This window comes from Trichosurus vulpecula, chromosome 4 (genome assembly GCF_011100635.1).
Source record: "Trichosurus vulpecula isolate mTriVul1 chromosome 4, mTriVul1.pri, whole genome shotgun sequence".
Taxonomy (NCBI): Eukaryota; Metazoa; Chordata; class Mammalia; order Diprotodontia; family Phalangeridae; genus Trichosurus; species Trichosurus vulpecula.
This window is the reverse complement of record NC_050576.1, coordinates 101,891,836-101,904,274: the sequence shown is the minus strand read 5'-3', so window position 1 is coordinate 101,904,274 and position 12,439 is coordinate 101,891,836. Positions and strand designations below refer to the sequence as shown.

Here is a 12,439-nt window from a genome sequence, read left to right as displayed (position 1 = left end):
ATTTCCTCCTCTGTAAACTGAGGGCACTGGTGCCTTTCATCCATGAATTTTTGTGATTCTAAGACTATAACTTACCCCAGAACCAGAACTAATGACTTCTGTGCCCAGAGCACAAGGGGGATTGGTACTAAATGTTTCTCAGAGTCAATTGTTTAAGGCAAGACACTGGGACACCATTTCTGGAGAAGCCGTCATGCTAGAGGGAAGGGGCAGTGAGACAAAAATGAGGTGGAATTCGCTAGGAGTATCACGGAAAGTAAGATAGGAATCTGGCCATATGATAGCTTCTTCTTTTGACTCTTTTTTGCTAACTAGCTGTTATTTTTTTTTTACATCGCTGAAAGATTGTAAGAGCTTTTAGTGTCTTCTAAATTTGGTGCCCTGGGCCAAAGCTCCGGTTGCCTTGCCCTGGTTATGGTATTCTTCTATCTCTTTCTCCTCAGTGGTGTGCAAGAAGAACCTGGATAGTACCACTGTGGCTGTTCACGGTGAAGAGATTTACTGCAAGTCCTGCTATGGCAAGAAGTATGGTCCGAAGGGCTATGGCTATGGGCAGGGAGCTGGAACCCTGAGCACTGACAAGGGGGAGTCGCTGGGCATCAAGCATGAGGAGTGAGTATGGAATTCCATCTTTTTCACAAATACAGGATGAGAAGGGTGGGGTTGTTTGTTTGTACAAAAACAATCAGGTGGTCTTACTGGACCACAAGCTCAGTATGAGCCATGGAAACTAGATGGAAGTGAATGCTCTTCTACTGGTGATGAGAGAGCCACTGGGACAAGTACTGGAAAGATGATGGTCCCATCGACCTCACGACCCTGATTAGATCACACATGGAATCTGGTACTTAATTCAGGGCGTTCCATTTTAGGAAGGATGCTGATAAGCCGGAGAGCATCCAGAGAAAGGCCACCAGAGTGGTGAAAGGCCTCCAACCTCTACCATAGGACGATAAGCTAAAGGAGCTGAGGATGTTTACTTTGGAGAACAGAAGATTTAGAAAAGACATGATAAACATCGTTAAAGCACATGAAGGGCTATTCCGTGGAAGAATTAGATTCGCCACTCTTGGCCCCAGAAGACAGAAGTAGGAGTAATGGGTACAAGTTGCAGGGAAATTTCTGCACGAGACAAGGAAAAACTTTCTAACAAGAAAAACAATCCCAAAGTGAAATGGGCTTACTCTGGAGGGAGGGGCTTGCTCAGGAGAGGATGGCTGCTTCTTGGAGATGTTATGGTGCGGGGAGGGCAGAAGGCGGTCCCCGCTCCAGTATAGAGAGTAACTTGCTAACAGCTCAACTTAATGACATCTAGCATTGAGATAGCCCTCTACAGTTTGGAAAATGCTTGGCATATACTGTATCATTAGATCACCAGAACAACTCTGCAAGGTAGGGGGTATAATTCCCCACCATTTTAAAGATGGGAAAACTGAGTCTGAGAGAGACCTGTCCAAAGTTACAAAGCTAGTGTCTTCTTTCACAACATGACCAATATGGAAATATATTTTGCACGATCGCATATGTATAACCATATCAAATTGTTTGCCGTCTCAGGGAAGGGGGAGGGCAGGAAGGGAGAAAGAGAATTTGGATCTCAACGTTTTAAAAAAGAATGTTAAAAAGTTTTTCCCCCCCCTTTGGAGGCAATCAGAGGTTAAGTGACTTGCCCAGGGTCACATAGCTAGTAGGAGGCTGAGGCTGGATTTGAGCTCGGGTCCTCCTAACTCTAGATCTAGTGCTCTATTCCCTGTGCCACCTAAAAATTGTTTTTACATGTAATTAGAAAAAAAATATTTTTAACAACAAAACAAAGTCACATAGCTACTAAGTATCCGAGGCAATATTTGAACTCAGGTCTTTCTGACTCCAAGTCTAGTGCTGTATCTACTATGCAACCTAGCTGCCTCCAAGATTCTGTGAAAGCCAGCTAGGTGCAGGGCATGGCCATAACTTGTAGCACGACTGAATTTCTGAACCCCCCTGGAGGAACTTTGGTTAGCTATGTAGAATCATAGAATTTTAAAATGTCAGAGATGGAAAGGACACTAGGGATCCTCTATAGTCCAGCCCTCTCATTTTACAGGTCAGGAAACTGAGACCTATTGTACTGAAAGAGTTAATGCTTGGTCTTAAGAATCTCAGTCTCCTGACTCCAGGTCTGGTGATTTTTCTAGTATTCTGCTCTGGCATAGTGGAAAAATTCCTAGTCTTTGGTCTGCACCCCTACTCTAGACACCGAGGGTATTTTGGGAAGCTCTTAGTGAAAACTGGAAAGCTCAGAGAAAATCTTTGCCCACCTTTTTTTTTTTAAAGTTTCCACTACTTTAATCTCTTGTCATGGATACAACAGCCATGCTTCCAGCAGGGACATCCATTCCTTTGTCCAGGCACTTTCCAAAGTAACTTCCCCTTCCCATGTGGTTACAGCAGGGTTAGCGTTAAGGACACAGGGTGACCTCTGACCTGCTGCTTATTGGTTGATGCCTACTCCTGGCCAGTTCTGGCTGGCTTCCTAGTCCCAATGGCATGGCTATTAAGCCACAAATGCAGCTGCCCAGTTTTCTACTAAGGTCGCTGTCCCATGGGGAGTGATTTGCATTTAGATGTCTCATGACACAGGGCTTAGAACAGAAGCATTGTGGGGGAGGATGATGGTGCAGGGCAGTGGATTGTTTTGCAAATAAGAAATGAAAATGATGCTAAGGTTTTGAATCTAGGTGAATGGAGAAGCAATATGTTGTAGCAGAAATAGTACTGTCAGGGGCAGCTAGGTGGTGCAGTGAGTAGAGCACTGGCCCTGGAGTCAGGAGGACCTCAGTTCAAATTTGACCTCAGACACTTGACACACTTATTAGCTGTGCGACCTTGGGCAAGTCACTTAACCCCAATTGCGCTGTCTTCCCCACTCAAGAAAGAAAGAAAGGAAGAAAGAAAGAGTAGAGTCCTGGGAGTCCATAAATTTTTGTGCTCTGCCATTAACTAGCTGTGTGACCTTGACTAGGATGGTTGACTTCTCAGCACCTCAGTTTCCACCTCTGCAAAATGGAAGCATTGGTCTAGGTGATCATATAGGTCTTTCTTTTTTATTTTTCATTTCAATTTTATTTTTGAGTTTGCATTTTCTCTCTCCCACTTTGCCCTCCACACCATGGAGAAGGCAAGAAAAAGAAAACCCATGATAAACAGGCATAGTGAAACAAAACAAATTCCCACATTGTCCATGCCCCTCCCCCCAAAAAACAAACCCTAAAAAAAACCTCAAATCCGCCTTCTGAGTCCATCACTTCCTCTGAAATTGTTGTTTGTCATTATGTTCATCAGAGTTATTAAGTCTTTCACAGTTGTCTGTCTTTAAAATCTGTTGTTATTGTGTAAATTGTTCTCCTGGTTCTGCTCACTTTACCTTGCATCAGTTCAGACAAGTCTTCCTAGGTTTCTCTGAAACCCTCCATGGGCCTTTCTAGCTCTAGCACTCTGTGATTCAAAGGCAGAGAGAATGGGTTCCATTCCTAGACTCAGGTAAAAGAAGGGAGGAAATGTTTGTTTAATAATATGCCTTTCCAGGTGACTCCTTAGCCAAATTCATTTGGGCATTCTCATCAGCTTCAGACCTGGCCTAACTCACTTGCTCATGGAGTGTCAGTTTTCTTCATGTATGAATGCGGTTAATAATAATTCACCTGTTTAACAAGGTGGTTGCGAGTGCTTTACAGATATTTAAAGTGTCATATAAATGTGAAATTATTGTTGTCATCCTTGTCACCTCCAGGACTCCTGGTCACAGGCCCACCACCAACCCCAATGCATCCAAGTTTGCCCAGAAGATAGGAGGGTCTGAAAGCTGCCCCCGGTGTGGGCAGGCAGTCTATGCTGCAGAAAAGGTGATTGGAGCTGGGAAGGTAAGCTGCCAGCCTGGCATGGACAGGCAACATGTGTGGGAGGTAAAGAGATTCTTTTGGAATAAGTTCCAAACAAGGTCATTTAGTCAGATGTCATGCTTCCCTTCCAGAACTGGGGTCTACAACCTCCTTATGGACAGCGCTGAGCTACTTGGTTCAGGTTTAATGTTCTGTCTGCAGGACCCATTGTAGTGCTGTTTTCTAAGAAGTGCAAAACATTTATTACTATATTTTATTACCATAGATGGGCTTTTAAAAAATGTCTTCACATTGTCCATAGTTGCACAGACTTAGGCTTTCTCAGGGCATGTAGACAAAAACACACTGATGGAAAATCCTAGAGGAGGGGGAGGGGACCATGGAGGTCACCCAATTCGACACCCTGAGGCCCAGAGAAGTCACCCCAGCTCTGGTCTCTCTCTGCCCGTGTGACTTTAGACAAATCATTTAATGGTCTTGGACCTCCCATTCCTAGTCTGGAAAATGAGGGAGTTGGAAAAGATGGTGCCAAGGTTTCTTGTGGCTCGAAATCTATAATCCTATGAAGGTGATAATGCCCAGAGTCACATGGCTAGAGAGGCAAGGTATGAACCAGGCCTAGATTTCCAGGCTACGGTTCCTTATCCATCACTCTACACCATGAATACAGATGAAAGGCAGTTGATATAAATGTCAACTCATGTAGTTACTATCTTCAGCGTTTGTGTTAAGGCTGAATTAGTCATGTGGGTAGTTAGCCAAGGAACATTTATTAAGTGCCTGCTGTGTGCCAGGAACTGTGTTAGGCGTTCTTGTTACAAAGATAAAAATGAAAACATCTCTGCCCTTGACTGGGGGGCGATGCTGGTGGTGAGGGGGTGGGAAGCAAAGGGAATAGACTTTTATTAAGTCCCACTGTGTGCCAGGCACTGTATTTAGCACATATTATCTCATTTGATCCTTACTCATAGATGCTATTATGAGCCTCATTTTACAATTGAAGAAACTGAGGCAGACAGGTCACACAGCTAATATATATCTGAGCTCAGGATTTCTTGACTCCAGGCCCAGAACTCTTTCCATTGGGCCACCTAGTTGCCTCAAGAAGCTTGCATTCTATCGGAAGAGAAAACATGTATGTAAATATACAAAATAAGTCAGGCAGTCATTCAATAAACATTTATTAAGCACCTACTATGTGCCAGACAGTGTTCTGAGTACTGAAGACACAAAAAGATGAAATATATTCCCTGCCCTCAAGGAGCTCACCATCTAATGGGAGAGACAGCAAGCAAACAAATATGCACTGTACAGGATAAACAGGAAATGATTAAGAAAAGAAAGATGCTAGAATTAAAATGGGGTTGGAAGAGGTTTCCTGTAGACGATGGGAAAGCAAATTAATGGGAGAGACATTAGGAACTGGGAGGATCCTTGTGGGAGGTTGTGTTTCATGTTTAGAGAGAATGAGAAAAATCATTACCTCTTTTATTTTTGAGCTAGTGAGGGTAATCTAGAGAAACAGGGCATTTTAAGAGCTGTACAAATGTAGAAATGGGGAGAACTTGGTTGAATGGACAGTAGGAAGGGTCTGGGGGATGGTGGTAATCTAGAATTCGACCCATTTGTATCCTGGGAGATATGAGATGAGAGTTTTTACTCTGGCTAAGTAATCTGAGGAGGTGAGGATGGAACTTGGGACTCCCTAATTTTAGCCCCATAAGTGGCCACACTGACACTCCCCCAAGGTCATCTGGGGAAGAACAAACTTGGTGGGCTCAGATATCCAGGAAACCAGAGATCGACTAGTTCCCTTTACTTTTTCTGGAATTGGAGCCAGCTCTTTGTAGCTGAGGTGAGCTGTTCCCAGCCTAACTCCATCCCCACCCCTATTTGCGTCACTGTTTTCTTCTTTTTCCCCAAACCCAGCCCTAGAAAGGTACCATTCTGTCCCATCTGGACTGCCTTGTTTTGGTTTCCTCTTTATCTCTGGGAGCTGTCCGCATATCAGCAACTCAGTCCATTAATTTCTGATGAGATCCAGCTGCTAAGAACTTGGCTATTTAGGCGAGGTTCCAAGCCAAATTTCATAAACCCCAGTCTTGCTTTTTTCCATAAAGGGGCTTATAGCCATCCATGTTCACTTGCCATAAAGTCTGGATGGGAAATACTGATGATCATTGATGGGCCCATGGTGGTCCCACATTTCTAGGGAAACATTGGCTCACGTTCTTTTTCCTCTTATTGCTAAAAGCACTTTGAACAGTCTTCTTTAGTACAATCTTCTTTCTTGAAGTGATGACCTTTAAGTGAATGAGGAAGATGGAAGAAACTTTCCTTAAAATTCCCAGGGCCTGATTAATTCAGGGGAATCCCAAATGCATGACCTTGGTGGAGTTAGTCTGGAATATTCAGGTTTGGGAAGAATATCAAAATCTTGCCTGAGTATCAGTGTTGGAGACATAGGTTTGTTCTGAAGCTGGCACTTCCAGACCAAACTGGCTTCACGGAGTTGAATTTAATGAACTTTGTTAAGAGTTTAGGTGGACCATCCAGAGAAAGAACTGATGGAATTTGAATACAGATTAAAGCATATGATTTTGACTTTCTTTATTTTTGTGCGTGTTTTTCCCCTTTTGTTCTGTTTCTTCTTTCACAACATGACTAATATGGAAATATGTTTTACGTGATTGCACATTTATCAAATTGCTATCTTAGGGAGGGGCAAAAGGAGGGAGGGAGAAAATTTGGAACTCAAGATTTTGTATAAAAATGAAAGTTAAAATTATGTAATTTACATGTAATTGGAAAACTTAAAATACTATTAAAAGGAATTTAGGTGGACTCCAATGCTGGTACTAAGCTGCCCTTTACCCACATATTGGTTTGAGTTTCACTGTCATCTTTGGACACTTCTTTTCCCCTTGCTTTCTCCCTACTCCCACCTCAAAAAGGGATGAAAAACTACCCCCTTTCTGTCTTCACTGAGCAGGAGTGGAGGGAAGCTAGAAAGAGAAACTGAGGTATAAATCAGAGAAGTAAAAGTCATCAAGACTGAGAAGAATGGAATTGGAAACTGAAAGCAATTCAGATTCGACCTTTATCTTTTTAAGCCCACACTTGAGGAAGCACAAAATAATTAAACCACCTTCCTGTCCCTATGGAATTTACAGTCTAGTAGGGGGGTGCCACGTGTATTCAAATCACGATAATTAGTAACAGAATGAGATAAATGTAGAAGAGTAGTAACTTTGATCCAGGGAGATCCTGGTCCTGGGCTGGTGATTCAGGAGACCAGGGTCTGAATCTTTGCTTTGTCGCTCACTGCATGATCTTGGTTCCGTTATTAAGCTTTCTGGGTTTCATTTTCCCCAACCTTAAAAGGGGGGAGATTTGTATCTGTTCTGTTTTGCAACACTTTAGGGTTTATAGAGCACTTCCCCCCCAACAACTCTGTGAGGCAGGCACTGGTGTTATTACTATTATTAACTATCACCCCCAATTTACGGATCAGAAAATAGAGGCCTAGTGGGCAAGTGACTTCCTTCGGATTAAAAATCTGATTAAAATTTGGGTCTTCTGACTGCAGGTCCAATTGTACTCTATCTACTTTTGTAAAAAGAGTTATTAGATGAGAAATCACCCTAAAAGAAAAAGAGTTGTAGACATTTGAAGAGGTGATTAAAATGGAAGTCTCTTAATGTCTAGATTTAGGGCTGAAAAACCACCACATTACCTCCAGGATCAAATATGAAATCCTCTGTCTGGCTTTCAAAGCCCTTCATAATCTGACCTCTTCTTCCCCCTCCAGTCTTCTTATATCTCACTCCCCTCAGTGTACTCTGGATCCAGTGACAATGACCCATTTGCTTTTCCTCAAACACCACACTCCACTGCTTGACTCTGAACGTTTTCAGTGGCTGCTCCCTATGCTTGGAATGTTCTCTCTCCTCATCTCTGTCTCCTGGCTTCCCCGGCTTCCTTCAAGTCCCAGTTAGTGTCCTTCCTTCTGCAGGAAGCCTCTCCTGTTCCCCCTTAATTCTAGTGCCTTCCCTCTGAGACTATCTCCCATTTCTCCTGTTTGAACATAATTGTTTGCATGTTGTCTCCTCTATTAGACTGTGAGCTCCTTGAGGGCAGGTTCTGTCTTTAACCTTTCTTTGTATCCTCAGCACTTAGCAGGGGGCCTGGCACATAGTAGGTCTTTAGTAAATGCTAGTTGTCTGACTAACCACATCTGAGTGCACCTGGTTATGTTAATAGCTGGATGTCTCTCATACACATTCACCATCTCTGATTCTCTCTGTCTCTGTCTCTCTGTGTGTATGTCTCTCTCTCCCTTTCTCCCCTCTATCCCCCCCATCTCTCTCCCTCCTCCCCTCCCTCTCTCTCTCCCCTCTATCCCCCTGTCTCTCTCTCTTCCCCTCTCTCTTTCTCTCTCTCTCTCCCTCTCTCTGTCTTCCTCCCTCTCTATGTTTTCCCCTCTCTCTCCATGTCTCTGTCTCCCCCTTTCTCTCTCTCTCTCTTCCTCCTCTCCCTCCCTATCCTGGAATATGAAGCACACCTTTCTTAGCTCCACTGGCAGTGTGGACCTCATTAGTGTCTTGAAGTTTACTCAGCATAGTCACCCCAGGGCCTGGGATGGGAGGATTCAGCTCAGAACTGCTCACATACCTTCTCTTCCTGTCCCTCCCCAGTCCTGGCACAAGAGCTGCTTCCGGTGTGCCAAGTGCGGCAAAGGCCTGGAGTCCACTACCTTGGCAGACAAGGATGGAGAAATTTACTGCAAAGGTGAGTAGACAGGAGATGGTGGGGCTGCTGGATATGACTTTAGGCCCACCCATTTGACAGATAAGCCAATACTCCATGACACAAACAGCAAATCTTAGGGTAGGGAAGTATTTCAGAAATCACCTAGTCTTATCTTCCACAAATTAAGACTTTGGGTCATGGAATATGCTTGACTGAATCTATGAATTCTACTCTGGGATGTTTAAGTATATAGAATACCCTTGAATAAATAGGGGTTGGGGGAAATTTGGATCACAATAGAGAAAATTAAAGCCAATTTTATATAAAAAATTTGCTGCAGGAATATATGAAAAAGCTTTTATTAAGTATTTACTCAGTGCTAGACGTAGTGTTAGGTGCCGGAGATTCAAATAGTGAGACAGTCTCTGCCCTTGAGTAATTCAAAATTCTACCGGGAGAGACAACACATATAGGGTAGCAATGGCCAGGAACGGGAGACTTGGCCTGGGGAATCACAAAGATGGCGATCCAATCCATAGTGCAGTGGATTGACATGCCCTTCCCAAAAGCCAAAGTCTGATTTGATGACTGTACTTAGAGTAATAAATAGAATTGCGGAGGCGGGGGGGGGGGCGGGGATGTTGGGGTTAGAGGACAGTGTGAGCATGGTTTTAGGGCAGATGGTTAGATGGCCTGGGTAGACAACTGGATGGGATGGGATGCAGAGTCTGGTCCAGGATTGATGATGTGTAACTGGCTAAGCAAGTCTGTACTCACTCAAGGCAGCTCAGCCTCAGGGGAGAAATTACAAAGCAAGGGCGGGGAGGCGGGGTAGATTCATTTCCCCAGGACCTGGGAGAATGGATTTTGAGGGTCTAGTTCAGTGCATAGGGTGCAGATTTGAGTGGGCAGAAGTGGGGCAACTACAGTGCCAGGGTAGTTGGCAAGAATTGAATATTTTACATTTTAGAGTATTCCTTGCTAACATCCACATTTTCCCGAGCCCAGCATAGAGTAGGTATTTAATAAATGAAGACTGATTGATTGGTAGTGGATTAAATATTGGACTTGGAGACAGAAAGAATCGAATGCCATCCTTGTGATGAATGACCTGAGGAAGCCATATTTAGACTCTCCATTCAGCCTCAGTTTTCTCATCTGTGAGATGGAGATGATAGTAGCACCTGCCTTATAGGGTTGAGATAACACCCATCCAATGCTTTGCAAGCTTGAAGGAACTATGTAAAAGAGAGTTTGGTATTATCACGAAGAGCTCTTTCAAACACGGTTTGGGAAAAAACAAACCTAATCCAATCATTCTACACATGAGGAAAATGAGACAAAGAAAGAGAAGATGATTTTCCCAGAGTCACCCAGCTAGATAGCAGCAGGGTTGGGATGGGAGCCTCCCAGGAGACAATGGGCTGTGGGGGCAGAAAGGACAGTAATCTTGGCACCTGAGCCTGCCCTCTCCATGCTACTACCTGTCTGGCTTTTGTGACAAATGGAAATCTAACCATTTGCTTCCTTCGCAGGGTGTTATGCCAAAAACTTTGGGCCCAAAGGATTCGGCTTTGGCCAAGGAGCTGGGGCCTTGGTCCATTCCGAGTGAAGCGGTCGACGGTGCTCCCATTTCCCCTGCTCACCTTGGTGCCTCACCGATGCCAGCCCCAGCCCTTGTCTGTGTAGACCAGGCTAGATAGGGGAGCTACATGCTTTTTTCTATCTCTTTCTTTTCCACCTCCCTGTGACTCTCTTCTGCCACTTCTTACCAGCCTTTGTAACTGCAGGTTTTGGCTTCGTGTTGGGTGGGTTTCTGCCTGGGATACGGTGCACCGCTAGGGCCCACCTTCTCACCCATCCTACCCAGCTGACACAATTTCTAGTGTGAACATTCTAAAGGGCCACTAGTATTAATGCTTTTACTGGGAGCAATCTTGCACCCTCTCCCCTCACTCTACCCTGCTGACTGAGTACATTGGCCAAGGGACCAGAAGCAATTTCATGAATCCCAGAGAACTGTGCCAGCCAGGAGAGAGTGTGGGAAGGGAAGACAAAGGGAGGGAAGGGGACAAAAGATAGATCTGAAAAATCTTCTTTAGGTTTGGCACATGTATGTAGGGGGAGGGAGAAGGTGAGGGGGTGAGGAGAAGGGTGCAACTCTCCAGAAGGCCACTCAGGTTCCTTCTACTGCCGGATGACTTCAGACAAGGGCATGGTGGAAGTTTCCACAGGATAGAACCTTGCAGTAAGGTGTTTCCACCAAGTGTTGGAATGGGGAGCGCCCCTGTTCACCTGGGCACACTTAAACGCTGTTTGACTGCGCACATTCAAATAGTATGTTTGGCCTTGGGGACCCACACTGAGTTGAACGGCCAATGCTGTTTGCTTGAGGCCTACTGTTCTTGCCCACAGTCTGTACTGCACCCAGGTCACTCCTGTTAGAAGGTGCAGGGAACAGCCCCTGCCAGCCACAGACCTAGAGCATCAGCATCGGGTCCAGATCACCCCTCCCCCATCCTGAGCTCCCTCAAAGACAGGGTCAGTTTTGGAGTCCCTCTGGGGTCTGTGTCACTGTTTTGATGGCATAGGGAGTTCTGGACCAAACTAGACTCCTGAACATTGATCAGCAACGCACACCTCAGGGACTCAAAGCCAACTCTTGTCCTGAGGAATCTTGAGGCTGTAGATTTTGGTGGCCAGCCCAGAGGCCTTAATCCTTCTTCAACTGCTCCCAAGGAGTGCTTCAGTCTAGTCTCTACCCTGTAGAACTTCTCAACATTTGTAAGGGGAAGATTTTCAGGTAGCTTAGAGATTCTAAACTACTCATTAGGCATCTTCCTCCCCACCCCCACCCCACCTCCAAATCATCCTCCATTGACCTGTTCCCAGGCTCTCCCTGATGGGCTCATATTCTCCCCCTACCACCACTACCCTTTCCTTCCCTCCATCCCTCCATCCTTCCTCTCTCTGGTTCTCTTCCTTGCCCATGCCATCCCTATCCCTCCTAGATCCTGGGAGAAGGAGCAAAAGGAGCAGTATTTGGGAAGGTGTGAGCCTGGGCCATGACCAGAGGGACAGGAGGTCTTGGAGGGATCCCTGTGACTATGAGAGAACCATTGGGCTGGGACAGATTTATTCTGAGGGATACATCTATGATACCTGCCATTGGAAAGGGCAAAATATTTAAGCTAATTTCTTGTGCAGTCAATAAAGCTGTTAAAAAAGAATCCTGTTATCCAGAGTCCTGAAAAGATGACAGCACGGTCAGTCCCCTGGGACCTGAAGGAAGCAGGATGGGGTCATGAAAAGGTACCCAAGGGGCCGGGAAGAACGTTAAGCTTCGCCTACGGAGCCTCTTGTTTTCGTGCCTTTGCTGACTCCTTTGTATCCAGAGTTCTGGAAAACACCAAGTTAAAGCTGGCTTAGCCAGACAATAAGGGTCTTGACTGCCCCACATGAGAGCTAGATGAAGGAAATGGGGATGTTTATCATGGGGAGATGGTGCACAATGCGATAGCTGTCTCCAAGGTTTATGGTGCATGACTCTTATTCAGGCCCATGGTGACCCCTGTCATCCCTTCCAGTTCAGTCCGTGGCTTTTAGGCCCTCCATTCAAAGCCTAATCACCACCTGGAGCAATCCATCCCTCTCCCCCAGACTTAGGGATAACCAGCTGGTGTTTTGACATTTGAGCTGTGATTGTGGCTATAAGGTTGGCCAGCCAGACCCATAGGCTGGTTCCAGAAACTTCTGACCTGGGAAATCCCATAGTGAGAGCAAAACCCAACCAAAGTCATCACCAA

At 45.2% G+C, this 12,439-nt stretch overlaps 1 protein-coding gene across 1 annotated transcript in view; it reads left to right on the top strand.

Moving 5' to 3' along the window:
* Window positions 1–11,863, top strand: part of CSRP1 (cysteine and glycine rich protein 1) — a 35,056-nt gene extending 23,193 nt beyond the window's left edge. Inside the window, exons 3-6 of the mRNA XM_036756490.1 lie at window positions 444–612; window positions 3,773–3,902; window positions 8,579–8,672; window positions 10,169–11,863. Coding sequence (XP_036612385.1) covers window positions 444–612; window positions 3,773–3,902; window positions 8,579–8,672; window positions 10,169–10,245 — 470 coding nt within the window. The 3' untranslated portion in view covers window positions 10,246–11,863. The remainder of the gene's footprint in view (window positions 1–443; window positions 613–3,772; window positions 3,903–8,578; window positions 8,673–10,168) is intronic.
* Window positions 11,864–12,439: the final 576 nt, after the last annotated feature.